Genomic DNA, 25,423 nt, shown 5'->3' with positions numbered 1-25,423 from the left:
CTCCCTCATCCCCGCTTGCTTTGCTTTGTCTGTTTGTCCCCCAGCATCCCTGGAGCTGCTGCTTCTCCCTGAGCCTGGGGGGCTGGAGGCACTGAGGGTACAGGGTCACTACAGGAGCCAGGGAGCTGGGCTGCAGTGTGGGGCCAAAGCAAAGACATCTCCCCCTTTTCCCTACGTCGGTATTTAAGCTGTGTAAATTTTTGGAGAAAAGATATTTATTGCTGCTGCTGGTGTCAAGTCACTGCTTGGGGACAGAAAGGGGGAGAGATCTGGAACCTTCTCCTTCCCTGAGCAGCCCCCACCACGACCACGTTAAGATATACACAATATTTTATTGACAGCTCTACATCACTTTTTTTTCCATCTCCACCCTCTCTCCCATTCAGTAAAAACAGTGTTTTGGTTGTTCTCCCCCCTCTTTTATGTACACTCACAGGCAGGCGCCCAGCTATTTACAGGCTATCTACAGAGACAGGGCTAGCTTTTCAACTTCTCCTCCAGCTTCATCATGTCCATGGGGGTCATTTTGGCAACTTCAAAGAAGACCCTGCAAAAGGAGGCGTGTGGGGATACGGAGCTGAGCAGCAGCCCTGGCAGCCCCAGGAGAGCCCCCCCCAGCTCCCATGAAGCCCCCAGGGGCTGGTGGGGTGCTCACCTGTGTGAGTACTTGGTGCGCACAGCCTTCAGCTTGTCACAGGGCTGGTAGGTGAGCAGAAAGTTCAACCTTTTCACCAAGGGATGCAGGTCCTGAGCGCAATACCCACTGTAATACTCCAGCGTGGGGGTCTGCAAAGCCACGAGGCGTGAGCCAGGGTCACCCCTGCAATGCTGCACCATCCCTCCCCCGTGTCCCCACGCTCACCCAGCCACCCAGGTTCTTCATGATGAGTGCCAGGAGCAGGCTGCTGGCAGCCAGCTTGGAGGGACGCTCCCGCACGTAGTCGTACTCCTGCAGGGTCATCTCACAGAGGAAGCGTGCCAGCGTCAGCGTCTCCATCGAGGCACGGGCACACTGCGGGCAGAAGGCTCAGGTTTAAGCAACACCACACCAGCACCCTCCTTCCTGGGGCACTGGAGGCACATCCCAAACCCTCAGGTCGCTGCCTTCACCCCCTAACCTCCCCCAGCCCCTGCTTGGTGTCAGCCCAGGGGAGGAGGCACGACCCCCACCTTGGCGAAGCGCCGCAGGAAGCGATAGGGGATGGGGATGTTGATGTCGAAGTTGAGGGTGCGGAGGATGCTCGTCTCCATGGCAATGAGCTCTTCCCGCTTGTAGGCATCATCACAGATGTACAGGAAGTCATCCACGCACGGAGGGCAGCGCTCCTGCGGGGAGGAACTGCTCAGCACTCATCCTGGCAACGTACGGGGGAGCCTACTCGATTTTCAGGCCCAAGGAGGGCACAGCTCCTGCTAGGAGCATCCTATCATGGCACCCTGGTGACCTGGCAGTCCCCAGACAGCTGAGAGGAGCCAGGTCTTCAGTAGGCAGGATCTAGTCCCCACCACACAAAAGGGCAGCAGAAGGGTGGGTGTGCCACCCCAGAACTTGAGTCCTGGCGTTCTCCGAACCCCACACCCAAAGTCACCTCGAATTTGGAGGCGATGAGGACAGCAGTGGAGCCGATGAGCTGCAGCTTGTCCCTCATGCTCGCCACCTCCACCAGGTAGTGGTCCACCAGCTTCACTGCCAGGTACAGCGTCTCGTGGTTCAGCTCAAAGTTCTCCTGCAAGGATATGAGGTGTTGGCAAAAGCCTGAATTCCTGGGTCAGTCACAGGGCCACCAGCAGCACGGGGAGGGCTCATAGGTCCAGAGTGACTCCCTACCCTGAATAAAGCATGGGACAAATCCGAGCTCCCCCCCGTGCCTGCCTACCTGCACCTCCACCATCCAGTCCACTAGGATGGCACGCATGTCCCTACTGATGTCTGGCTGCTTCTCCATGTAGTCAGGAAGCAGGAACTTGTCCTGTCAAGGCAGCAGAAGTCAGGGATTCTGCCCCAGAAATGAGCCCTTCACCCCACACAAGACGCCCCAGGCAGACATCACACACCTCCCTCTCCCTCATGTAGTCAAAGATCTCCTTGGCGTACTCTGCATTGGCATAGGGGTCTCCCAGCTGCTCCTTGTCTATGTCCTCCACCACTGGGACCTGCTGTGTGGAGAAGTGAGGACGTGCTTGGGGAAAGCTTGCAGAGCTCTATGGGGTAGCACACCCTCTCTCCAAGCTGCCTCACAGCCCTCACTCTGATCTTTCCCATTGGAGGTGCTCAAAGGAGCAGGTTTAAACTCCAACTCCCATGCCACCGACCTCCAGAGATGCCCCAGTAACTCCAGAATGGGACTAGGGGCCGGGCTGCACCCTGGGGTCCATCACCTGGAACAGCTTCATACCTGCACAGGCTCCTCAGGCACAGAATCTTTCTCATGCTCCACAGGAACTTCTGCTGGTGGAGTTTTCTTCAGTGACCTAGACAGGACAAGTTAGGGGGACACATCTCCTGGGTCTCCAAAACAGCCCTGTCTATGTCCTGCCCACCCCCACCCTGCTCGTGCACTCCAGCACCCCAGGGAAGCTGCAGCACTTCTAGGGAGGGCTGTGAGTGGGTGCTGGCCCCCACCCCCTTTTCCCATCTCACCTCAGTACTCACTTTTTCAGGTTGATCTCATTGTTCTTGGCCACTGTTGGGGCAGTGGGGGCCCTCGTTGCTTTGTTGGTGGGAGCTTTCACCCCCTCCTTCTTCCCTGTCACTGCCTGGTTCTTGTGAGCCTTTATTTTCGGGATGGGGGGGAAGGAGGAAAACATATCAAAGAGCTCGTCAGTGCTCATGGGGGAGGGGGGGAAGGCAGAGGGCTGGAAGTACTGCAATACACTCACGTTGGTGATGTCCCCAAACGCTGACCGCTTCTTGGGCCCCCCCTGGGGTGAGGAGGGGGAACGCTTGGCCTGGCAGCCCTCATCCTGCAACAGAGCCGGCGATGTGGGGCTGGGGGCAGCCCGACGGGAGCCCCCCCCCACCCCATAGCCCACAGCCATACCTTCTGGGGGGGGACATTCTCGGTCACAGAGGGCGCCTTGCTGGCTCGGGGCTGCTTGGTGCTCTGTGCCTTAGTGCCACGTGCCACCGGCATCCTCCTCCTCGGCCTCTGCGAGCGAAGAAGGTTGGGGGGGGGTCCAAATTCCACTGCGCACCCACATGGCAACCGATAGCGCCGTTCAGAGGCTCAGAGGTGCCCTCTCCACCCACTCCCCACTTATAATCCCACATATAAGGGAGAAAGGAAGGGGCGGGGGGGAGAAGGGAGAGTAAACGGACGCGCTGGGGGGGGGAGGAGGCCTTCCCATCCACGCATCCCTCCGTCGTGTCTCGGGGCCTACAGGGTAGGGGCCCCGCTCACCACCCAGGGAAACAAGAGAGGGGGGCCCACTCGTGGGGAAGCAATAAAACCGGGGAGGGGGTTACAGACGCGAGCTCCGGGCCCGGGGGTCCCACCGCCGCTCACCTGCACGCAGCCACCACCGGCCCCGGCTCTTTTGAAAGTAGCAGCGCCGCGGCGGCTGCCGGCACTGGTCGATCCTCGCGGCCAATCAGCGCGCGGAGCGTACGGCAGGAGAGCCAATGGGAGAGCCGGGACGGATGCGGTTGCTAAGGGGAGGGAAGAAGAGTTTAAAATTCGCCACCGCCGGCCAATGAGAAGCGGCGGGGGGACGAGGGGGCGGGGTCATGGCGGACGGGGGCGGGGTCGTGGCGGTCGGGGGCGGGGTCGTGGCGGTCGGGGGCGGGGTCGTGGCGGTCGGGGGCGGGGTCACGGCGGCGGGGCTTTGGGGGTGCTTTAGGGGGCACGGAGGGCTCTGCTGGATGGCCAGGGGTGAACCCCGGCCTGAGGCTGCGGCTTCCCGGCCGCTGCAACCCGAATGGAAACCAACCCCCCCCTACCCCCCTCCAGCAGAGCTGCTCTGGGCTACGCCGCACCCACACCTGGGAAACGGGTGCAGCCGCCTGCGGGGTGCCGGCCCCAGCCAACAACCTGCGGCTGTGCGGGGGAGAGCTGCCCGGGATGGGTCGGTGTCTGCCCGGCTCCGCGTTGTGGGGGGGGGGGGGGGGTGGGGGGGAGCAGGAATTTCCAGTCCCCGCAGCACCGCCCTCGGGTGCTCCCGATGTGTGGAGGTGATGGGGGGACGAGGAGCAGCTGCTGTGAGCTGTTTGCTCCAGGGCGGCTGCCCCGGCAGAGCCTTGGGGTTGAGAGGAGGAGCGAGAAGTATCGTCTGTGGGATGGACACGGATGGGTTTTCCCTCCTTTCCCAAGCTAAATCCTCTCCCTTTCCCAGGCTCAAACAGGCCTGACTTGTTGCTCCCCGTGGCCCAGCGCCAGCAGCACAGAGCCGAGCGGCAGGAGCAGGACTGGAGCTCGGCATGTTGTTCCTCCTCCCCTTTCACTCTTAATAGCAGAGGAGAGACCGAAGGGGGATAAGAGCCGGTGGTGATGGGCTGGCTGCAAGCTGCGTGTCCCCCACAATCCTTTCAGGGACATGGGAATCCCCCCCCCCCCCCTCGGGGCCAGGAGCCCATTAGGGATGGGATGGCAAGAGCTTGGGTGTGACAGCTTCATTTCCTGAACTCTGAGCTTCTGCTTTTATTGGCCACAAAAAGAAGCAAACCCATTCCCCAGAGAGTCAGGCGTGCCGAGCACAGAGGGAGCCAACACAGCACCTTCACATCCTCACTTGGTGGCCGATTTGATCTTCTGGATGGTGTAGGGACTGGACTCCTTGGGCATCCAGATCTCCTCCCCGCCACGGCCCTGCTGCTCGGCCGCTCCCTCCATGGCCGCTGTGAGCTCGGGGCCGAAGATGCTCTCGGTGGCACGGTAGGCGCGGGTGAGGCGGCGGAAGGAGGAGTCGGAGGAGCTGTCGTCGGGCAGCTCTTCGTCCTGCTCGTCCCGCAGTTTGGTCCTGCTCGGCTCTGAGTGCCCACCCGGACCCAGCAGAGCCTCCCTGGCCTCGCGCAGGAACGCGGCCTTGGGGCTGACGATGCACAGCAGCAGCGCCAGGCCTGCCGATACCCCGCAGAGAAAGTAGAGAGCGACCTTTTCAGGGACATCTGGTGGGGGAGAAGAGCAAAAAGAGGCATCGGGGTGCACGCTCTGCTGCAATGCACAGGGTGCCTGGGCCTGGACGCCCCTCCCCCCTCCCCCCCCCCTCCCCCCCACCCCAGCGCTTTGGGGCCACGTACCCCAGAGGTGGGCAAACGCTGTCAGGGAGCTAGTAAAAATCATCCGGTCTTCCCGGATCCTGGAGAACCTGGGCCCTTTGTACCAGCCACCTGCAGTGAACAAGGGGACCTGAAGGGCAGCCTGCCCTCGGGGTGCCCCTCTGCCAGTCCCCTTCTTTTCCCCAGCAGAAAACACCTTCCCCACTCTCGTTTGCTCAGAGGTGGATTGCTATGGGGTTCTTCCTCCCTATGGGGCATGAAGTGGCTTCCCTGCTCCCCAAATTACCGTGCATGTAGTTTGAGAGCAGGAAGGGGTCTGAGGTGTCTGGGCCCACCTCCTCCAGCAGCTGCTTGGGCACTGCAACGAGATGCGCCGTCCCAAGTGTCACCACCCCTCTCGTCCTCAGGGGTGGGGGACAAACAGCCTCCCCTGCCCCGCAGTCCCACTCTCACCACAGGTGTAGGACACCCGCAGCTGCTTCCTCGTGCCGGGCAGGCATGGGTCCCCAAAGGTGGCCCGGTCAGCAGTCACTGTGCAGTTCTCTTTGCGGTGGCACTTCTTGGAGACCCTCCGCAGTGCGTCCGGGGCCAGGCACTCTGTGGGGACACGGGACCCCTGTCCATCGGCACAGTGCTAAGCACAGCTCCGAGCCACGATCTGGGCTGCAACCCTGTCCCCCTCGTACCAACATGGGGTCCCCCCGCGTTGGGGGCATCGCACTCAGGTTTGCCCCGCAGGAATCGTCCGTAGTGCGCAGAGTAAATGGCCAGGACGGATTTGGGCCGGCAGTGCAGCCTCAGCTCGTTGTTCTCACACACTGTCCTCACCCGATGGTTATCTGGGTGGAGAGGAGAGGGTGACACACCGCAGGGCGACCCAGTGTGACGCCCCAAACCCTCTCCTCTTCCCCCGCCCCCTGTTCCCCTGGGTGCTGCCCACCTGGACGGCATTTGTAGGATGCGATGAGGTACTTGTGTGTGCCAGGGCACGGGTCCGGCCCGAACACTTGGCTGTGCACTGAGAACTGGCACCACTGCTGCTCCTGACACTCATCCAGCAGCTTCTGAAGGGCAGAGCGGAGAGGGCGTGAGTCTGGTGGCAGGACCCCGGGCTGCCGTCACCCCTGTGCTGCCACCTCTGTCCTGTGCCTGCTGACACCTCCACGGTGGCCACCTGGTCCTGTGGGCAGCTTTGGTGGCCGATTCCCAAATCAGGCACTGCCCTGTGCCCATGCAGACTGTGCCCAGTACCGGGCACCGCAGCACAGAGTGCGTGCACGGGCACTGCTCCATGCAGTGCGTAAGCCGCAGGCGTGCAAGCACGCACACTCACGCATCTTCCTGCTGGGTGCATGCATGCAGGCACACTCATGTGGCTCCGTGCAGGCGTGCTCGGTCGTGCAGCTCCGTGCAACACCCTTGCTTCCCCCCAGGACGGCTCCGTGCAATGAGCGCTCACGGCCACAAGATGGGGACGAGGCACAGGAGATCCCACGCACCCCACTCTCCTAGAAATGCCCCAAGAGCACGGCCCCAAGCATGACCTGTGACCCCAAACGTCCTGGGATGCTGCCCTTACCAGGTGGGCTGTGGGTGACATGCACTCGGTGCTCTCCTGGGACACGTTGCCGGGGCTGGGGCACAGGTTGGGGCTGGGCACACGGCGCCCGTAGAAGGCACCCAGGATGCTGATGGTGGTCTTGCGAGGGCACAGGATGAGGAGCTGCTCCCCGTCACATGTGTGCACCGTGTGGTTCCGCAGCACCTTGCGCAGGTACCCTGCGTGGGGACAGGGAGGGGACCAGAGATGATGGCTGGAGGTGGCCACCAAGAGATGGTCACCAAGAGACGGTCGGTCACTAAGAAAAGATCACCAAGAGGGGATCACCAGAAATGGGAAGAACCCCGTGGATGAGCTATCCCCTGCCCACATCCCTTTGGGTGGGCACAGGTCCTCCTCACCCTGAATCCCCAGCGTGGGGTATTTCTCTCTTTTAATCTTTAGTTCATGTCCCAAAGAACTTATCTCGGTGGTTTCCCTCTGTTGTTTGGAGGCTTGGGGTTGGGGAGAGGGCAATGAGCCTTCCTGCCAGGCAGGACTCAGGGCACTGGGTGCTGGATGTAGGACGCTGACTGGGGGATGAAGGACAGTGAGGGATGTGGGATGCTGAGGGATGCAGGGTGCAGGGTGCTGGCACAGCCAGCAGCCCCCCAGCCCCCAAACGAACACAGGCAGGTGGGAGTGCTGGCTCCCAGCCCCACGCATGTCCCTCTGTCCACCCATCTGCAAACCAGTGCCAGGCTCGGCTGCACAAAGAGCCCCTTTCAATTCCCCTATGGCCACCAACCCCTCATCAGCTGCAGCCGGAGCTGCTCCCAGGGCCAGCAGCATCCAAGGGGACAGCAGGGATGTGGACAGGGTTTGTGCTTTAGGGCTGACGTTCCTCCCGTGCCAGAGGTGTCGCAGTGCCTCCACCCGGCACTGGCACACTCTTGCTCAGGCGCTGCTTTTTGGGGTGAAGCAGCAGCAGGGAGGCTGCTGTCAGACTGCAAGCGGTTCTCCTCGTGGTGACTCAGACCCAGAGCCGTGCAGTCAGCTCTGCCCCGATGAAATCACATCCTCCCCACCTGCCCCAGGACAGCTCTTCGTGTGCTGGGGAAGAGCCGGAGCATCTGCCGTGGGATCCCACAAAACCCCACAAGCCACCCAGCCAAGCCTTGCTTACACCCCACCCCTCACGGTCCCCAAGGTCCCCTGTGCCCCACTCACCGCCGAGCTCCGGGCTGGCCTCTGTCCCTGCAGCCAAGCAGAGGAGCAGCAGGACTGCCACCAGCGTGGCCACCATGGTGCCACCACTGCTCTCTGTCACTGCCCGGCCCCTCAGCAGCTGGCGCCGGGGTGGGGGCTGGCACAGCTGTGACAATGGCTCCTTCTGTGCCTTGCAGAGTGACTGGGACTGCTTTGGGCAGCTGGGACAGCAAGGGAACAACTGCCACCGGGAGGAGGGGATGTGCTTTTGAGGGCTGTGCAGCAGGTGGAGGAGAGCAGTGGGGTCCCCAGCCTGCACCCCGCTTTCTGTGTGTGGCCAGGAGGATACACGTGTGCTGCAGTCTGCGTCCCAGCACATGTCCGGTCATTGAGTGCTGGGGAGGAAGGGAAGGGCTGCTCTGTGCTGGGCAGCAGCAGGAAGCTTTCTTCATTCCCAGATTGTTCGCAGAAAGTTCTGAGCTTATCCGAGCTGGAGTGGGGCAAGTGGGGAGCAACAAAATCCCTGCTTTGTGCAAAGCTGGGGGCTGAGTGCACGGCCCCACAGCAGCCAGTCCCACCCGGACGCACCCCAGGGAGGAAAGCAGGGAGGCATCTTTCCCATGAAACAGCTCAAATTCCAGGAACAGGGCCGTGGTTCGGTCTTTTGCAATGCCTTCCTGTGTAAGGCTGTCTGCGAGGAGGGGGTGGCAAGCAGCCAGGCTTGCCCTTCACGCTTCCCCATGTCCCCGAGCAGCGGGGTGGGCATTGTGGCATCGTGCTCGTGCCCTATATCCATGGTATCCAGCAAGGTGGCAGCGAGAAGCTCGGGCAGAGAGAAAGAAGCAGGCTGGAGGATGGTAAAGATGCTTCCTGTGCAAAAAAAATAACCCTATTCCCATTGGAGAGGTGATTGAGACGCCTGCGAGGGAGCGATAGCCTGAGCGGGGACCCGTCAGTGCCTCCCTGATAGATGCATGCTGAGTCACAGCTGGGAGGCCCCGCAGCTTCCCCCTCCTTGCACCCCATCGCTCCTCCCCACCTCGGACGGGAAGGAAAGGGCGAGCCCCAGTCCCGGCCCACCCCGAGCACAGGCACAACTCAGCGCAGCAGTGAGCAGCTCCCCACACTGCACTCCCTGCGATGGAGAGCCGGCCGGTGAAGGAGCCCGAGATCGAGCTCTTCGTCAAGGTGGGCTCCTCGTGTTGCACGAGGGCAGCGGGGATTCGGGGCGTCTGTGTGGGTTGGCAGCCAGCTGGGGGGTGTGGGGAGCCCCAGAGGTGGTCGTGCACCCCCTGGAAAGCACAATTAGAGCAGAGCAGAGGGGTGAGCAGCTCCAGAAGTGCAGAGATAAAACCGTGCTGGGAAAGCAACAGCAGGGTGGAAGCACAGCGCAGTGGGGCTGGGAAAAGGAGTGGGTGCCCCAGCGTGGGTGGGATGGGGCAGCTCCTTCGCTCAGCCCTGAGGATTATTCACTAGAAAATGTGCTGGTTTTTTTTTGTTTTTTTTTTTTTCCTTTTCTTCCCTTTTATTTATTTATTTATTTATTTATTTATTTTTCTTTCCTTCTGTTGAGCAATTTTTCAAGTGTTTCCTCGGGAACATTCCGCTCCAAACAAACATCTGCAGTCTCCTCTCCCCTCTTCAGATATCGGTGCTGGGATGCATTGCCTCATCCCCTCTTCCCAAAGCAATGCTCCCCATGCACCGAGCCCAGGCTGAGCCCCTCGCAATGCTTCTGCTTGGGGATGAGAATTCGGGTCTCACATTCCTTCTTCTGCACCTCTTTTTGGCCCGGGATGGCTGGGGGGGGGTGGGGTGGGGGGTGGGGAGGAGGACGTGTGTGTGGCTGCTGTGATGGCAACAGCACATTGAAGGGGGTTTTGGAGGGAAGGGAAACAGAAAACAAAATGACAGCTCAGGACTTCCCCTAAATCTTAATTTAGCACCAAACCCCCCCCTCTTGCACGCCCATTAGCAAGCTGATGTATGCGTTGTCCTCCACATGCTCTGTGTGGTATCCCTGCACAGCCCACCCCCAGGTGCCCCCCCGGCTCTTTCGGGGTCACATTTTGGGTGGGTGCAGGTGGTGCTGGGGCGATGTGGCTCACAGTGTGCTCCCTCCTCCCCGCGCTGCTTCGCACCGAGAGAAACCACCGGAACTTGTGAGCAACTTTGGGGTTTTGATGCCTTGTGCAGATGTGGGGCCTCGGGTGGGGGCTGAAAGCCTGCACCTCCCAGGCTGCCTTCATCCATTGGCTGCAGGGCTTCCCATCATCTTCAGGGATTCTCCAGCATCAGGAAGGGATCTCCATCATCTAGAGGAAGGGATCTCTATCATCTTCAGGGCTTTGCCATTGTCTGGAGGGATTCTCTATCCTCGAGAAGAATTCTTCCATCATCTGGAGGCTTTCCTCCACCATGTGGATGGGCTCTGTCGTCATCTGAAGGGGTTTCTGAATCATCTGGAGGGGAAAACAAGGCGTACAGTCACTGGGGACCACAGGAGCTCTAGCTGAGCAGAGGAAGAGGCTCTTGCTGGAGAGGGAAGCAAGGAGCAATGACTTCCCCCCCCCACTGCTTGGTGCCATGAGTGCTGGTGGAGCTTCCTCCCGATAACATTTGGCTCCAAGAATCCTCAGATGGGCCTGGCTAAGGTTTATTTTCTGTTTCCTGCAGAGGCCATCCTGATTTTCCTTTCAGGACAGCCACACTGAGCTGCCGGAGCTGGAGGTGCTCCAAGGGATATGACATTGGTGTTGGCTTGCTAGGGATTGTGGAGGACGGAAAGGGAGCGGAGATGCTTGATAGCATCAGAGTGGGACAGACTTGAGGATGTTTCCTGACATGCCAGGCCCCCTCAGGACACCTGCAGCCCAAACACTCCTCCAGGTGTTGGTGGTGGCTGTGCTCCCCAACCCCTTCTCCTGGCTGGGGCCGGGTGATGCTCACACCTCTTGCTTGGCTGCTTTGAGGCTGTGCAGTGCAGCAGACAAAAACAAGCTATGCTTTTCCTGGCAAACATGAGCACATTTCCCCTCCGAGCCCGGCGTCCCAGCCAAGCTGACCCTCCCTTCCTCTCCCATGCGCTGTCCATCCTCCTTCACCTCCTCCTCCTCTCCTCCCGACTCCATCTCAGGACAGGGTTTGACCTCTGTGCTCTCCCCTCAGGCTGGGCTGGATGGAGAGAACATCGGGAACTGCCCCTTCTGCCAGCGCCTCTTCATGGTGCTGTGGCTCAAAGGGGTGAAGTTCAACGTCACCACGGTGGACATGACCAGGTGAGGAGCCAGCACCCCAGTATGGGTGGTCCCTGTCCTCCAGCCACGTGCATCACTTTGGATTAAAGTGGATTTAAGACACGCGTGGATTTAAGAAACCAAAAGTTGGGGGGCACCTCCCAGAGCCCAGACCAGAGCTCCTGGTGTGCTCCCCCCAGCTTTTCTCCCTTCCTTTCTCTGCTCCAGGAAACCAGAGGAGCTGAAAGATTTAGCTCCAGGCACCAACCCGCCCTTCCTGCTGTTCAACCGGGAGCTGAAAACCGACTTCATCAAGATCGAGGAGTTCCTGGAGCAGACCCTGTGCCCACCCATGTAACTACAAACCCACGTTGTGTGGGGCTGGTCGGATGGGGAAACTGAGGCAGGGGAGCATCCGGGCTGCGGGACAGTATGGTTTGGGGAACAACGGGATGAAGAGCAGCAGAGGTGGGGTGAGGGTTCCCTGGGAGCTGTCAGGGTGGGGATGGGAGGTGCCCCCACCTCCCCCTGCTCGTTGCCCTACGCAAAAGAGGAAGTGCTGAGTGCATTCGTTGGCATCCTCCTCGCACGTGTCAGCCCCTGTGCAGCACCCCGGGGCAGTGTCCCCATGCCCCACGGTTCCTGCCCTGCAGCAAACAGCCGTGCTGATGCAGCAGCTGCAGTTCCTTAAGGCGTTGCAGCTGCTCAGCTGTGGGTGCCAGGATCCCCCAGCTGAGGACCACGCTGATGCTGGCATCTCCTTCCAGGTACCCACATCTGAGCCCCAAGTACAAGGAGTCCTTCGACGTGGGCAGTGACATCTTCGCCAAGTTCTCAGCGTACATCAAGAACTCACGCAAAGAAGCAAATAGCAGTAAGGACTGGGGGCTGGGGATGGAGCTAGGGCTTTGTTCCCTTAGGCTCAGCCTGGTAGAGCCTCAGGGTGGGGATGGGAACTGGGCCCCCGGATGATGCAGTGCTCTTCCCTGCCTGCCCAGACCTGGAGAAGGCTCTGCTGCGGGAGTTTCAGCGGCTGGATCAGTACCTCACCACTCCACTGCCAGAGGAGATCGACCAGGACAGCATGGAGGACATCACCATCTCCAAGAGGAAATTCCTGGACGGGGACCACCTGACGCTGGCTGACTGCAACCTGCTGCCCAAGCTGCACATCATCAAGGTAAGGGCTCCCAGTGCCAAATCTGGGGTGCTCACTGCTCAGGGTGGTGCTGGAGGGGATCTCAGCTTCATTCTCCCCTCCAGATTGCAGCCAAAAAGTACCGTGACTTCGAGATCCCGGCCGACATGACGGGCGTCTGGCGCTACCTCAACAACGCCTACGCCTGCGATGAGTTCAGCCACACGTGTCCTGCAGACGAGGAGATCGTGCACACCTACGCCAGCGTGGCCAGGAAGATGACCTAGCCCGCTGTGGGACCTGGGTCCCTCACCTCCCACCAAACCCTGGCCATGAGTGGGGCTGGGAGGGGGGGGGGGGGTCATGGCATCCCTGCATCCCAGTTTTTGGAAAGAGCGCCTTGCTTTGCAGCCCCCACGTGCCACCAGCATAGACCGCATCTACGGACTGGTCACCGTGTGGCTGTGGGGGCAACTGTGTTCCCAGCACACGATGGGAAAAGCCAAGCTCAGCTTATCGTGGAGGAGCTGAGAGCTCCCAGTGTGTCCCACCTCTGCTGGAGGGGACAGCACGGCCCTGCAAGGTCCCACCACCTCCTGTGCTTGGGCTGTCTCTTCCCCGAGACATCCAGGCTCTGTAAGCTCCTCTGTGGTGGTAACTGATGACGTGCATCCATCTCCTCACTTGGACATCAGGGCAGGGAAATGCTGGGGACGTGCTGGCTGTGGGGATGGAGGGCACTGTGGGGTCTCCTAATAGATCTGCAGCTCCAGGGTATAGGGTCCAGCACACAGCACCTGGCCACTGCTACCTTCCTACTCCACATCAGCTCCTCCCCACCTCACCTGGAGAGAGCAGAGCATCCTTCTGCTTCCCACAGCGCAGCTCCAGGCAACAGCTGCCACGTCCACCTGGGCAGCTTTGGTCCCACCTGTACTCCCTGGTTGGCATCATTCCTCCCATTCCAGTGCCAGAGATGTCAAACCCCCAACCTCCCACCCTCCCTCCCCACGCCTCCAGCTCTTTCCAGGGTTTCAGCCAACACAGCCCCCCCCCCCCCAGCCCCCATGGCCAGCAACAAATACTGTACAGTGAGTGTGAGGGTCCCATGCAGACCCTTGCTGGCAGAGCCACCCGCCAGCTCTCACTGCCACCTCCCTCTTTGCACTAAAAGGTGTGTCCTTGCAAGCCTGCTTCTGACAGCACTGGGTTTGGGGACTGTTTTCTTTTTTTACTGATGAGTTCTGGGTTGTTTGGTGGGGTTTTTTTTGTTTGTTTGTTTTTTCTTTCTTTTGTTTTGTAACTAAGGACAGCAATAAACTTTATTTTAATACGCCTTGCTTGTGAATTGTCAGCACGTGGCATCTGGGCACAGCTGGGTGGAGGGAAGGAGGGGTCCCCCGTGCACGCAGGGCTCCTCCCATGCCCTGCATTTGGTGATGCAGGACTGCCAGAAGCAAGCAGGCAGAGAAAGGTGAAGCTGCTGCTCACGTGAGGGGCTGCCGTGCTGCTTGGCTGTGTGGATGCCACCTGATCCCACAGCCTTTGAAGCCATTTCTAGCAGCACAGTTTGTGATCTGGATGCCTCCATCCACACGGTGGGCACCCTCCACCCCAAGGCCAGCCCTGATTTCTGTGTCCCCTCAGTAGGTGACCCGTGGGCCCCAGAACCCACTGGGTTTGGGCACACACTGCTCATGTTGGGTTGCTGAGGGTCCTGCTCTGTCTCTGCTGCTCAGTGCCTCCCTCCCTCCATAACTGACCCCACACCAGTCCCACCCTCATGCCCAGCTGACCCCGAGCTCTGGCACTCCCCATTGCCACGAGCTTGGTGCTCCTGGCTTACTCCATTCAGCTCAATCAGAGCCTGCTCCAGGCTCTGGGATGGCTGGGGTCCTGCTGGAAGCTGCTGCCCCACCAGCCAGGTCACCTGTTGATGTGGGGACTGGTTCCAGTGAAGCGGAGGGGAATCCTTCTAACATGCCTCCCCAGCATCTCCTGCTGGGGGCTGTCCCTCCCCAGGGGCAGTACATTGCATTTCTCCTTGCTGAGCCCCACGAAGTCCCTCAGAGCCCTTCTCCAGCCTGCCCAGGTCCCCCTGGATGCCAGCACCACCCCTTGGGGCCACTCATCCCGTCTCCATGCCACCTGCAAGCCGCCTGAAGTCCCACCATCTAGATCACCAATGGAGCTACTGGACAACATTGGTCCTGGTGTGGGATGCTTTGTCATCATGCCCCTCCAGATCCAGCTCACCCACTGCTCACTTACGGACCCCAGTGAAGATGCTACGCAGAGCTGTAGTTCAGGACAGGTGGGGAGTGTTCCCATGGGCCACCGAGCTTCCCACTGCCATGAAAGTCAGCTCTGCACCCTGCCTGGCCGTGCTGCTGCGGCTGCAAAGGGTTAAGCTCAGCCTGGGGCGTCCAGCTTGTCCTGCCTCAGAAGCCAGCAGGCTGTGGTGCTTTCCAGATCCCTTTCACCCATTGCTCCACCAGCTCCTGACCGTGCATGACCCCAGCAAGCTCCCACCACACTCCAGAGAAATTCCCAAGCACTCGGCTTGGGTATTTTCCGTGTCAGACATGTGATGGCGTTGCTAAAGCTCTGGAAGTCCCCGTGAGTCAGCCAGGAGGCGAGAGGAGACGGGAGGCTTCTCGTTCCCCTGATTCAGCAGCAGTGTTTTGTGATGGGCAGAGCTCACCCCGCTCCAGCTCCACTGCTTTCGGGGTTGGGGAGAGCAGAGCTGCTGCAGGGTGTGCTGTGCTGGGGGAGGAGGCAGTAGGAGAGGCTGCCGAGGTGCACCCCACTTCTGGTGGGGCTGGGGAGGGGAATGTGGGGCCAACATTTGGGCAAAGCTCACGGATCCACGCATCTGTCAATGCAAAGGGAGGGAACTCTGGCCCAACGTGGTGCAAACCCCATTCAGTGCAGGAGCGTGGAGGTTTTTGGCTTAAATGTCCAATTCTTTTTCTCCGTGGGAAACGAGCAGTGGGCAGGGTGGCAGAGAACGGGCTTTCCTCGGGGAATAGCCATTTTCTCACGTCTTCTGCCGGCACATCCACCCCGACTGCCGGCACTTGCTGCGCGTCCCCATAGGAGGGCACTGCCATCCCAACCCGTGCGATGGGGAACGCTCTGCTCTCCACTGCGGGGCCGCCTCGCGGCCGAGGACCGTGGGTCACATCCGTACGGAACACGGGACGCAGCACCCACCCCCTGCACACCTCCTAAACCCACCTCCCACAGCCCACGACCGTCGCGTGGGGTCCGGCTCTGCCCCATCCCAGCGGCGCGGCCCCACGAGTGCCGGGTGGTGGTCCTGGGCTGTGACACCACGGCCGCTGGGGGAGGTCACCACCCCCAGAACTGCTCCTCGCGTGTCCGTTCATCTCCTTGAAGCCAAGCAGAACCCTTCCTGGGCTCTAAGGCAAAAATGGGAGAGCTGAATCCGGCTCCATCGCACCGGCAGCGCCCGTGCTGGCTGGGTGCTGCATCCCACGCGGCACAGAGCCCTCCCCCACTCCGATATTCGGATGGTCTGACAGCTCTGAGTGTGAGCAATACGAACCACCACCCCCTCGCCAGCCCCCGGTGGGCTGTCTCTCACAGCCAGCCGTTGCCAGCTGCGTTCTCCTCATTGCTTTGAAGTGAAACTCCTCAAAGCAGCATCCCCCAAACGCCGCCCTGCGATGCCTCACACCTCCCAGCCCATGCAAAACCAAAACCCCGGGGAGCCGAGCCGCCCAAATGTCAGCACGCTTCGACTTTTTCCGCTCTCACCTTTTCTGTTTCGCACTCTTCTGCTGCTTCCCCCCCCCCCCGGGGTGGGTGGCACAGAGCACGAAGGGATGAACGGAGCGCCAGCAGTGAGCCCTGGGCCCAGCTCTCAGTAATAAATTAGTGTTATTAAAAAAAAATAGTAATAACAGCGCACGGTCCTGATAAATTCAGGTCTCTAACAAACAGATGTCCGTGTGTGCGTACCCACAGCCTTGCATCAGTCCATGTACACCATTCACACACGTATGAGGGGGATAAAGGAAGATGTGGGGGCTGGGTGGCAGCACCTACCCCTCACGCTCTGCTTCAGGAGCACCCAGCATGGCACAGGGACAGCCCCCCTGCTGCATGCCACTGTCACCCACCCCCAGCTCGATCCCCGGTAACCTCACAGAGCTCAGTGGTACCCAGGACTCAGCCGTGCCCTCCTGCAGCTCTCCAGGGCTGAAGCTGATGGTGTGCAGGGCGGGAGGAAGGCTGCCACCCGCTCCCAGAGCTGCGGAATAAAGCTGGAGGTGCGGGGAGAGCCACGACTCTGACATCCCATAGTCCCTATCCAATGTGCTGCCGGCTAGGGACACCGACTCAGCATCCTCATCGCCTTCATCCTCCTCATCCTCCTGCTGTGCTGGCACCCAGGAGCCTGGCTGGGAACTGGGTGCAGCCCCACTCTCGTGCCACTCCGTCCCAAACCCATTGGGGCAGTAACCGCTCCTCTCCTGGCAGCGCTGCTCCCCCAGCAGCAGTGGGGCTGTGGGCGCTGGGGGGTCACTGGGGGCTGGCAGCAGCCGGGCTGGTGCCTCCTCCTGCAGCTCCAAGGTGGGCACTGCAGCACTGCCGGGCAGCAGAGCCTGGAGGGAAGTGAGGAGCAAAGCGGTCAGATCCGGTGCTGGTGCTGGACAGCTCGTGGCACACAGAACACAGCTCCACACACAAGAAATCCCTGGCACTGATACAACCAGGGTGGGCTAAGCAGTGGGATGCTTCCCCCTGTGGTGCACAGGGACCTGCTCGGCCTGGCAGGACACCCGTGTCACCCCCAGCAATGGGTCACGGGAATATGGGGAGCAGTGGGACGTGCTGAGCACTGCCACGGGGGGATGGGGATGCACAGCTGAGAACCTCGCAGCAAGGCCGAGGGCAGCGGGCTGAGCAGAGGGGTGGGGACCCCGAGAGCCCCCTGTGCACGGCGGTCACTCACCAGGGTCTTGGGGAAGTGCGTCTCCGAGGGCTTCGGGAAGGCGTACACACAGGTCAGGCAGACAGCAGGCACGCTCAGCAGCAGCAGGGCAGCAAGCAGCACGGCCAGGAGCACCCAGGGGAAGCCTGCAGGGACAGCCCCCCCACCAGCAGAGGGGTCCACGTGGGGTGCGTGACCCACGTCCTGCCCCGTGCCCTCAGTGACACTGAACACTCACCTGCGGGACCCGCCGGTGTCAGCAGGCACTGCTCGGCCTCCCGGCTCCGCTGTGGGGCAATGCCCACCGCCACCGTGCGGACGCAGTACCGCGTGTTGGCCATCAGGAACCCGAAGGTGCACGGTGCTCTCCTGGTGGTCCCTCGGCACGGCACCTGCAAGCCCAGGGCCAAGGTCCCCATGCCCGCTGAGTGCTGATGATGGGATGCTCCCATCCCATCACCATTCGATCCTTACCACGCACGCAGTCTGAAAGGGGCCCCCAGACCCATCTCTGGGATGCAAACCATCCCTGTCTCCTATCCCCTTGTTCACATGTGGGACAACCTTACGGGCACCACCCATTCCAAGCCCTCGTGCAATCACCCCAACACAATGGGATATGGGCTCCAGAGCAGCCCCAGGCCCCCCCCTCGGGCCCCCAGGCCCCCCCTCGGGCCCCCACCCCTCCACACACCTCCTGCTGGAGCACATCCCCGTGGTACAGACGCAGGTGGTACCGCAGTTTCCGCAGCACTCTGCTCAGAGGTTTGTAGGATCCGTCCCTGCTCCGGTACGGGGTGAGCGGCACGCTGAGGTCAACACTGAGGTTATGGCCCTGGAGCTGCCAGGACAAGGTGGGGGGGCCAACGGTTGCTGTAGGGAGGGAGAAAAAATAAAAAGGAGGAAGCACTGTGCCCTTCAAAACATGAGGTGGGAGTCTTATTTCTCCAGGAGTGGGCATTCTCTAGGAACGATGCTTGCCCCACCTCTCTCAGGACCCTCCCCCCGAGTACAGCAGGGATGTGGATGAAGGCTCCTTACTGTCTCTGTATGGCAGCAGCTCGTTGGAACGGACCCATGGGGACGGCTCACCATCCTGCACCGCTCTCACCCTCACCCAGTAGATGCCATGGATGTCGTCGCAATGCAGCCCGCACACCCAGGATGAGCCGGTGCTGTTCCCATCACAGTTTTCTACCCTGGTCCAGCGAGAGATTCTGACCATGGAGACAAAGACAGGAGAGGAAAGGCATCACCCATCCACCCCACCTGGCCAGGCAGGGTTGGGGTCAGGCAGCACCAAGAAACATCTGCACAGCAGCGGTGGCTTATTGTGTGCTGGAGGAGGAGCAAGAGGGCGAGCTCCTTGAGGAGAGCTACTGATGCTTGGGGTATCTGTGGGATGGGGCTGAGGGTCGGGAAGGCTCAGCCCCAAAAGGAGCAGGCTCAGAGCAGGGGGACCCTGTCCACATGGAGAGGAGTGATGGCCTCCGTGGTGGAGCCAGGTGGAAGGGCAGCAGATTTGAAACGAAGATGGATTGAACGGATTGAAGAGATTCCATTTGATCACAAAGGGAGAAAAAACAAACCCAGGGAGGCTAAATCAAAAGAAACCTAAACCCTCTCTCCTTGATGGGGACCAACAGAGGGAACGGGGCGACTGATAGCACAGTGTGCCCAGGTGGGCTGTGGGCCCCGGCATCTCCTGAGCTGACCCTGCCGCTGCATTATTATGGGATGTTTGCTGCAGGGAAGCAATCCTTAGGCTCCACCTACCGCCTCCTCCATTCCACCTGGTACGTGGTCCCGTTGGGCGCGCGTGGGTCCGGCTCCCACCGCAGCTGCACGTGGAAGTTCTGAGCCCACAGCCACACTCCTCGGGGGGGCAGCGGGGTGCCTGGGGGGAGCAGAGGGACCCCGGCAGCACCCCATCAGCAGCGTGCCCTTCTCCTCCTTGGCCACACTGCACCCACCGTCCCCGCAGGCACGTTTTGAGGACTCACCCCGCAGCAGGGTGCAGCCAGCCAGGGACAGCAGCAGGCGCAGCGCGGGGCTCATCCCGTCCCCATCTGCCCTACATGGCCACGCTGGGTCCCACGGCGTGCCCGAGCACTCGGGCCACCCGCGACCACCATGGGCAGCCAAGACCTGGGAGAAGGAAAAGAAACCCCAACGGCCTTATTTGTCCCCCCCCCTCTCCCAAGCTACAGCCCTCCCCACGACGCCGGCTGCAAGCACGGGAGGTGCACTGCACAGAGGTGGGGACCCTGCGCTGTCCCCACGGGGCTGCGGTGACACGGGGACAGCTCGTGGACCGCCTGGCTCCGCTCGCCCGGTGCTCGGTGCCGCGGGTGCGTCCCAGGAAACAGCAGCACTGTCCCGAGAGGCGGCTCAGTGCTGCCCTGGTGCGACAGGACGGACACCAGGAGACGCTGAAGATACGGGGCACCCCAAAAAACCCGGCACCCCACCGAGCCGCGCAGCGCCTAAACCCGACGGGACGGCTTCTCCCCAAAACCACGCTGTTTTTCTTTACCCACCGCTCACAAAGCCGGCTCCGTTCCCCCGGCTCCGTTCCCCCGTTGTTCCCCAGCCCCCTTTGCCATCCCGTGCTGCCGCTCCCTCCCCGCAGTCACTCGTATCCCCCCGCACACCCAGCCGGGGAGGGGGGGGTGGGGATGGGGGGAGAGGGGCTGAGCCCCAGCCCGTGCCGCCTACTGCCACCGGTGTGCTCCGTGCCCGGCCCAGCTGTGCCCGGATGTGTCCCGTGACGGTGCCGAGGTGCTGTGCTTTTCCTTTTTTTTTTCCTCCCCCCCCTTCACCCCCCCGGTCAGGTTTCTCCTCTGTTTCTTCCTCATTGCCCGTGTCACCTCGCTGCCAGCTCAGCAGTGCCCTCTGCTCCCCACACATCAGCTCTGAGCAGCACAGGGTGCACAGCTCTCCCCCCCCCCCCCCCCCCCCCCCCTTCAAGGGCTGATACTCCCCCTCCCCAGAGCCGGGTGGGCTCCTTGGGGACAGTGTTGGCACGAGGACACGCAGCCTTTGGACGGACGGATTTTAATGGCATCCTCATGGAGAACATCTCACACTGCCAACCCCACCCCAGCCACAGCTACCAACCCAAATGGCCACGGTGTGTCACTCGTGGGGGGTGATGGCAGTGAGGCGGGGGGGGCCCGGGATGCCGGTCAGAGTGGGTGACTCCACAGGGATGGGGCAGGGGATGCTTCAGCCATCCCAGCACAGGGAAAAGAGCATTCCAAGAGCTCTTCAGTGCTGTCAAAGGCTCACGGGATCAAAAGCTCATCCCTTCCACAGCCGACACCACCTCCAGCAGGTGGGAGCACCCCCTGCAGCACACCACGGACCTGGGTAGCCCTGGGGCACCCCAAGCAGAGGCAGGGAGAGGGCAAGAGAGGCTGGAGACACCCAGCTCTGCAGCAGCCACGGCTCCGGCCAGCCTCCTCCTCCTCCCCGTCATGTCTTCAAAGCAGCAGGAATCACAGAGCTGGGCACCAACTTGGTTGTCGGGATGGACGCGGGCATGACGCAGCACGACGATGCTGCGGCGTCAGCACCTCGCCCTCGCCTTTCACAACGCGGCCACCTCCGTCCCCGCCTCCTGGAGGCCGTGCTAAGCTTTGCCGGGCGGTACCCATCCTCCAAAAGCCTCCTCCAGGTAACGGGCCACGGCCAGCGTCAGGTGGTCGTTGTAGGAGGCTGCCACCAGCTGGATGCCCAGCGGCAAGCCCTCACTGCTCAGCCCCAGCGGGCACTGCGTGACGGGCAGCCCCAGGACGTTGAAGATGGCTGGAAGAGAGGAGGTGGCTTCCAAGATTGGGTTGGAAGGGACTTTAAAGCCCAACCAGCGGCTCAAGCTCTATAACACATGGACACGAGCACATCCAGGAATGGGGAATCTCAGCTGCAGGTGCCATCCCCACGTCGCCCCAAAGCCAGAGAGCACTGCAGCATGGTGCTGACATGCAGCAGAAGCACACAAGGAGCTCCAAGCTGCTCCCCAAGGCACGGAGCAGCTGCCGGAGCACGCTGCATCCCTCTGGACAAGGGTGCACGGAAAGAAATGCCCACCTCCGCATGCCCTTGGAGCCCTTTGCTAAGCCTGTCGTTAGGGACAGAGCCCTGCACAGAGCTGCTCACCTGTGTAGGCAAAGTTGAAGGGCATGCAGATGGGCTGGTGGTGCCGAGGGGCCACGATGGGGTGGGGTGGGTAGAGCAGCACGCCGTCCGGCCCCAGCAGCGTCTCCATCTCGGCCTGCAGGCTCTTCCCCATGCTCACCAGCTTGGCGTTGGCACTAGGGTTGAGCTGCATCACCTTCTCCGTCAGCCCCAGGGCTGCAGGGTGAGGGCAGAACGGGGCTGTGGGTCCCACCGGGTGCGAGGCAAAACCCCACACAGTGCCCTACACCACGCACAGGTGCCGCCACGGGAAAGGCCTCCAGCGCACCCACGGCTTTAAGGATGGAGCTCATTAACCACCAGCACAGCACTGCTAACGAGGGCTGCCCGTTAACTGCAGGGCTCCCCGTGCTTACCGATGGCCGGCAGCGTGTGCGAGGACATCCCCACCAGCCACTTCAGCAGCTCCCACAGAGGCCACACCGGTTTCCCGTGGTCCCCCAGGAGGTCCGTGAAGCGCTGCGCCTCCTGCAACCACACACGAAACACCTTCTGCTGCTGCCCTGCACCCTGTGCACACATTGTGACTTCTCCCAGCTGCAAAGCAGCAGCTGATGCTCGGGGAGGTGATGCGGTGCTGCTAACCCAGCAGTGCTGGGATGCTACTGCACGCAGATCCCAATTGCAGCGTGCCCTGTGATGCACAGCTCAGAGGTGGCATCCACGTGGCTTTGCAAGGGGGTGGAAACCCCACAACGTGCCCCCACGTGTCACCCACCGTCCCATCGCTGTCCTGCGAGGACATCATGGCCGACCAGATCTGGAAGGAGTACTTCATCTTGTGGATGGACACCCGCTGGACCTGCACCCCCAGATCGCTCTCGAGGTGCTCCACCACCTGTTGGGGGCAGAGGGAGAGGTGTGCTTCCACCAGGACACAACGCACAGCCGAAACCCACGGAGATGGGGGGAGGGGAGTGGGGCAGGGAGCACCCCGCAGCTCCTCTCTGCTGCAACAGGAATTGCACCCAAGGCTTTGGGCACAGTTATTGCTCACGAGGGCATCTGCAGCACTCCCACGTTCGCACCGTGCTCCTCCTGTAAAGCAGTCAACTGTCCTGCTGCGTTTTCCTTCCTACCTTCTTCTGGGCCTGCAGGATCTCTCTGTCCACGGGGTACACAAACACGGAGCCGCCATCGTGGTCCATGCAGAAGAACTTGATTTTCTCCAGCAGTATTTTCTCATCCAGCTTCAGCCTGCCAAGGGAACGGGGCTCCTTGCAGCTCTGTGCTCTGGAGCTGCTCACAGGCACAGAAACACTCCTGAGGACATCGCAGTGCCGCCCATTCCTTGCCCACCCCACTGCTCCCAGCACGGCTCTGCTGCAGTGCCTTGTCCCTTGCAACAAATCCTGCAGGGACAGAGCCCGGCCATGCCTGAGGACAGCATGGCAGCTCCGTATTGCAACGGGAGAAAGGAAAGCAACGATGGGGAACACGGCCACACGCTGTGCTGCAGCAAGCAGCAGGACCTGCCCTGTCCACACTTCGCTCCCTGCTGCTGCATGCATGCACGCTGAGCACTGCTCAGCTGCACGGCCACCAAACGGCGGTCGGGACGGAAAAACATCAGGCAACAACAGGAAAAAGCAAGCACGAGACAAAAGGCCAGCCAGCTCCAAAAGGGAAGCAGAGCTGGAAGCACTGCCAGCGACCTACTTGTGCACCTCAGGGCCAGCCATGACCCGCAGCATCGGCTCCAGGTCCTCGGCGTAGCGGCACATGGGCCCCGAGCACAGGAATTTCCTCCGCACCCCCTCAGCGATGGGGAACTGCCCATCGTTGGGGACCACTCCTGCAAGCAGGGGGGAGAGGGGATGGTCACCACACGCCACGTCCCAGGGCTACTGCTGCCTGATGGGGCGAGCAGTGTTGGCACCGTGGTGTCCTGCTGCAGCTCAGGGGTTGCATGCAACAGATCTCCAGGGTCTTGCAAAGGCGTCCTGGGGGTCTGCGATGCTGCTCCAATTGCTGGTGGTGATGCACCAGGGTTTGCAATGCCACTCTGGGGAGTGGTGCCCCAGGGTTTGCGCTCCCAAGTGTTTGCAATGCTCCCCCAGCTTTTTGCAATGAGACTGCGGTGTTTTTAACGGTGCCCTGGGGTTTGTAGTGCGTTTGCAACGCTGAATCCAGGCGTACTTGCAACCCACACCAAGGTGCACAAGGAGGGCAAGCAGCTGGCTGGCAGAGCTGAGCACCCCTAACACCAGCTGAACGTGTTTTGCATCCCCACTGCCAGGAAGATACCCACACAGCACAGCCCTGCCCTGGGAACACATCCCACGCCGAGGCTGCAGCCCCTCCCACCTCCCCTGCACTCGAGGCCGTTGGGCGTTTTCCCATTGCTGTGCTCACGCAGCGAGTCTGCCCCGTGCAAGAAGCTGCCTGTCCTCCCAACAGCTCTCCTCCTCCGTGTGTCACCTGTGGTGGGTTTGTGGCCAAAGACACCATTGAAGAACGCTGGCATCCGGATGCTGCCACCGACGTCGGAGCCCACTCCTATCACGGAGCCAGCGGCTGCCAGGACACTGCCCTCCCCACCTGCAGGGCAGAAAGCAGAGCTCAGACAGCAGCTTACAGCACACAGCACCCCAAGGGAGACATTCCCTTCGCACCCAGCTTTTGCAACGGCCGAGAAACAGGGCGAAGGGATTTCGCTTGCACTGCCTGCACCCGAAGCAATGCCAGCTGTGACCCCTGGGAGGTGCAAAGCCCAAGCACTGGCTCGATAAAGCAGTTGCATCTGAGCCCCTCCCAGCCAGGTGCTGCCGCCCACCTGAGCTGCCACCTGCGATGTGCTGCACGTTGTAGGGGTTGTTGGTGCGCCCGTACACGTTGTTGCTGGACTCAAACCACATGCACAGCTCGCTGCAGTTGGTCACCCCCAGGGGGATGGCACCTGCCTGCTTCATCCGCCCCACCACGACGGCATCCGTGGCAGCAATGACACAGCGGCGCTTCACCAGGCCAGACGTGTTGGGCATCCCTGCAAACGGGGACGGGGTCACTGCCCCTCTGGGCCCCTTGCAACAGCCACGGTGCTCGCTGCATAAGGAGCAGGAGCAAACCCACCGTGCAAGGAGAAGGCTTCTTTCACGGTGAAGGGAACCCCCAGGAGGGGGTACTTCTCCAGGCTGTCATCGACGCGGCCCTCCGCCAGGAGCTGGTCCACCTGCTGTGCTTCCTGCAGGGCCTCCTCAAACCTGCAGGGAACCACGGAGAGCTGCGTGGGGCAGAGGCTTCCCCACCAGCTCCCGTGGCCGTCTGCACGCCCGCTTGCACGCACAGCCCAGCTCCGGGCGTGCAGAGCCCTACCTGTCCTTGACGACGGCATTGATCAGCGGATTCACCTCCCTGATCCTCTCCACGTACGCCTCCACCACCTCGATGCACTTCACCTGGAAGCGCGGGGCGCTCAGCGGGAACCGCGCGGGGCCCGGACACCACGCGTGACCGCAGCATCACGCACAACCCCCCATCCGCGCCCCCCCCCCCACTCCCACCGCTACGAACCCACCTGCCGGAGCCGCATGCGGCGCGCCAGTTCCCGCGCGGGCAGCAGGAGCAGAGCATTGCGTGGGGGAGGGACGGCGCGTGGGGGCGCGGGGCTGGCGGCGCGTGGGGGGCGCGGGCGTGGGAAGCAGCCCCAGCAGCGCCAGGCACGCGCGGGACACGAGGCGCAGCAGCAGCACCACGAACCGCTCCACGCGGGACAGCGCCATCACTGCGGCTCCCCGCCCCGAGTGGGGGGGGGAAGGGGGCGGGGCTTAGAGGCCGGCGGAAGTGACGTCAGCGGCGCAAAAGGGGGTGGGATTGGATGATGCGCTCTTGTGGGGGTGGGGCTTAATGTCCTCGCGCGCTCAGAGCCCACGCGTGGCGTCGGGAAGCGGGGCGGGGAGTCGCCGCCTCTTGAGGAAATCGG

The 25,423-nt window shown here is 61.6% G+C and overlaps 5 protein-coding genes across 7 annotated transcripts; 1 reads left to right on the top strand and 4 right to left on the bottom strand.

The window, feature by feature from the left end:
- Positions 1 to 305: 305 nt before the first annotated feature.
- CCNB3 (cyclin B3) lies at positions 306 to 3,572 on the bottom strand. 2 transcript variants are annotated; one of them, XM_065729277.1, is made up of 12 exons: positions 3,507 to 3,572; positions 3,042 to 3,149; positions 2,881 to 2,964; positions 2,654 to 2,772; positions 2,397 to 2,472; positions 2,056 to 2,154; positions 1,878 to 1,970; positions 1,590 to 1,727; positions 1,171 to 1,326; positions 863 to 1,012; positions 656 to 786; positions 306 to 547 (listed from the first exon to the last, which is right to left on the bottom strand). In XM_065729277.1, exons 2-12 carry the CDS (start codon positions 3,132 to 3,134, stop codon positions 478 to 480), a joined length of 1,209 nt encoding a protein of 402 aa, XP_065585349.1. In that variant the 5' UTR covers positions 3,135 to 3,149; positions 3,507 to 3,572; the 3' UTR covers positions 306 to 477. The 2 variants fall into 2 exon arrangements, with proteins under 2 accessions (XP_065585349.1, XP_065585348.1); XM_065729276.1 differs by having other exon boundaries at positions 2,056 to 2,157; positions 3,507 to 3,571.
- Positions 3,573 to 4,712: 1,140 nt separating this feature from the next.
- On the bottom strand, positions 4,713 to 8,186 carry LOC136044156 (protein eva-1 homolog C-like). The gene is made up of 8 exons (XM_065729273.1): positions 7,986 to 8,186; positions 6,795 to 6,994; positions 6,156 to 6,279; positions 5,902 to 6,054; positions 5,669 to 5,812; positions 5,502 to 5,573; positions 5,237 to 5,326; positions 4,713 to 5,104 (listed from the first exon to the last, which is right to left on the bottom strand). The coding sequence occupies exons 1-8, from the start codon at positions 8,059 to 8,061 to the stop codon at positions 4,725 to 4,727; spliced, it is 1,239 nt and encodes a 412-aa protein (XP_065585345.1). The 5' UTR covers positions 8,062 to 8,186; the 3' UTR covers positions 4,713 to 4,724.
- An 862-nt stretch (positions 8,187 to 9,048) lies between these two features.
- LOC136044158 (chloride intracellular channel protein 2-like) lies at positions 9,049 to 13,596 on the top strand. 2 transcript variants are annotated; one of them, XM_065729275.1, is made up of 7 exons: positions 9,049 to 9,152; positions 11,133 to 11,242; positions 11,429 to 11,554; positions 11,968 to 12,074; positions 12,199 to 12,380; positions 12,464 to 12,586; positions 13,192 to 13,596. In XM_065729275.1, exons 1-7 carry the CDS (start codon positions 9,105 to 9,107, stop codon positions 13,507 to 13,509), a joined length of 1,014 nt encoding a protein of 337 aa, XP_065585347.1. In that variant the 5' UTR covers positions 9,049 to 9,104; the 3' UTR covers positions 13,510 to 13,596. The 2 variants fall into 2 exon arrangements, with proteins under 2 accessions (XP_065585347.1, XP_065585346.1); XM_065729274.1 differs by lacking the exon at positions 13,192 to 13,596 and having other exon boundaries at positions 12,464 to 13,048.
- A 2,643-nt stretch (positions 13,597 to 16,239) lies between these two features.
- LOC136044155 (interleukin-20 receptor subunit alpha-like) lies at positions 16,240 to 19,492 on the bottom strand. The gene is made up of 7 exons (XM_065729272.1): positions 19,305 to 19,492; positions 19,078 to 19,198; positions 18,343 to 18,518; positions 17,996 to 18,174; positions 17,540 to 17,693; positions 17,323 to 17,447; positions 16,240 to 16,972 (listed from the first exon to the last, which is right to left on the bottom strand). Exons 1-7 carry the CDS (start codon positions 19,357 to 19,359, stop codon positions 16,409 to 16,411), a joined length of 1,374 nt encoding a protein of 457 aa, XP_065585344.1. The 5' UTR covers positions 19,360 to 19,492; the 3' UTR covers positions 16,240 to 16,408.
- Positions 19,493 to 20,341: 849 nt separating this feature from the next.
- FAAH2 (fatty acid amide hydrolase 2) lies at positions 20,342 to 25,223 on the bottom strand. The gene is given in 12 exon segments (XM_065729245.1): positions 20,342 to 21,111; positions 21,463 to 21,657; positions 21,858 to 21,969; positions 22,220 to 22,339; positions 22,581 to 22,698; positions 23,161 to 23,296; positions 23,923 to 24,042; positions 24,278 to 24,487; positions 24,574 to 24,704; positions 24,817 to 24,899; positions 25,019 to 25,126; positions 25,128 to 25,223. Coding segments are annotated over 12 exon segments (1,605 nt in total). The 3' UTR covers positions 20,342 to 20,935.
- Between the last annotated feature and the right edge of the window lie 200 nt (positions 25,224 to 25,423).

Source organism: Cyrtonyx montezumae, unplaced genomic scaffold, assembly GCF_038088225.1.
Source record: "Cyrtonyx montezumae isolate F1298 unplaced genomic scaffold, pur_monq_1.0 scaffold_11, whole genome shotgun sequence".
Classification (NCBI taxonomy): Eukaryota; Metazoa; Chordata; class Aves; order Galliformes; family Odontophoridae; genus Cyrtonyx; species Cyrtonyx montezumae.
This window is presented reverse-complemented; position numbering and strand designations above follow the sequence as displayed.

Excerpts from the sequence above, each read along its gene's own strand:
- CCNB3 (XM_065729276.1), bottom strand. The coding sequence starts at position 3,134 with ATGCCGGTGGCACGTGGCACTAAGGCACAGAGCACCAAGCAGCCCCGA. Across the intron at positions 1,971-2,055 it reads ACTACATGAGGGAGAGGGAG|GACAAGTTCCTGCTTCCTGA; the intron begins GTGTGTGATGTC and ends CTGCCTTGACAG. Across the intron at positions 1,728-1,877 it reads ACTGGATGGTGGAGGTGCAG|GAGAACTTTGAGCTGAACCA; the intron begins GTAGGCAGGCAC and ends ATATCCTTGCAG.
- LOC136044156 (XM_065729273.1), bottom strand. The coding sequence starts at position 8,061 with ATGGTGGCCACGCTGGTGGCAGTCCTGCTGCTCCTCTGCTTGGCTGCA. Across the intron at positions 6,280-6,794 it reads TGTCACCCACAGCCCACCTG|AAGCTGCTGGATGAGTGTCA; the intron begins GTAAGGGCAGCA and ends TCTGCCCTTCAG. Across the intron at positions 5,574-5,668 it reads GCGGGTGTCCTACACCTGTG|TGCCCAAGCAGCTGCTGGAG; the intron begins GTGAGAGTGGGA and ends ATCTCGTTGCAG.
- LOC136044158 (XM_065729275.1), top strand. The coding sequence starts at position 9,105 with ATGGAGAGCCGGCCGGTGAAGGAGCCCGAGATCGAGCTCTTCGTCAAG. Across the intron at positions 9,153-11,132 it reads AGATCGAGCTCTTCGTCAAG|GCTGGGCTGGATGGAGAGAA; the intron begins GTGGGCTCCTCG and ends CTCTCCCCTCAG. Across the intron at positions 12,587-13,191 it reads GTCCTGCAGACGAGGAGATC|AGCAGAGCATCCTTCTGCTT; the intron begins GTGCACACCTAC and ends TCACCTGGAGAG.
- LOC136044155 (XM_065729272.1), bottom strand. The coding sequence starts at position 19,359 with ATGAGCCCCGCGCTGCGCCTGCTGCTGTCCCTGGCTGGCTGCACCCTG. Across the intron at positions 18,519-19,077 it reads CAGGTGGAATGGAGGAGGCG|AATCTCTCGCTGGACCAGGG; the intron begins GTAGGTGGAGCC and ends CTCCATGGTCAG. Across the intron at positions 16,973-17,322 it reads CGCACTTCCCCAAGACCCTG|GCTCTGCTGCCCGGCAGTGC; the intron begins GTGAGTGACCGC and ends ACTTCCCTCCAG.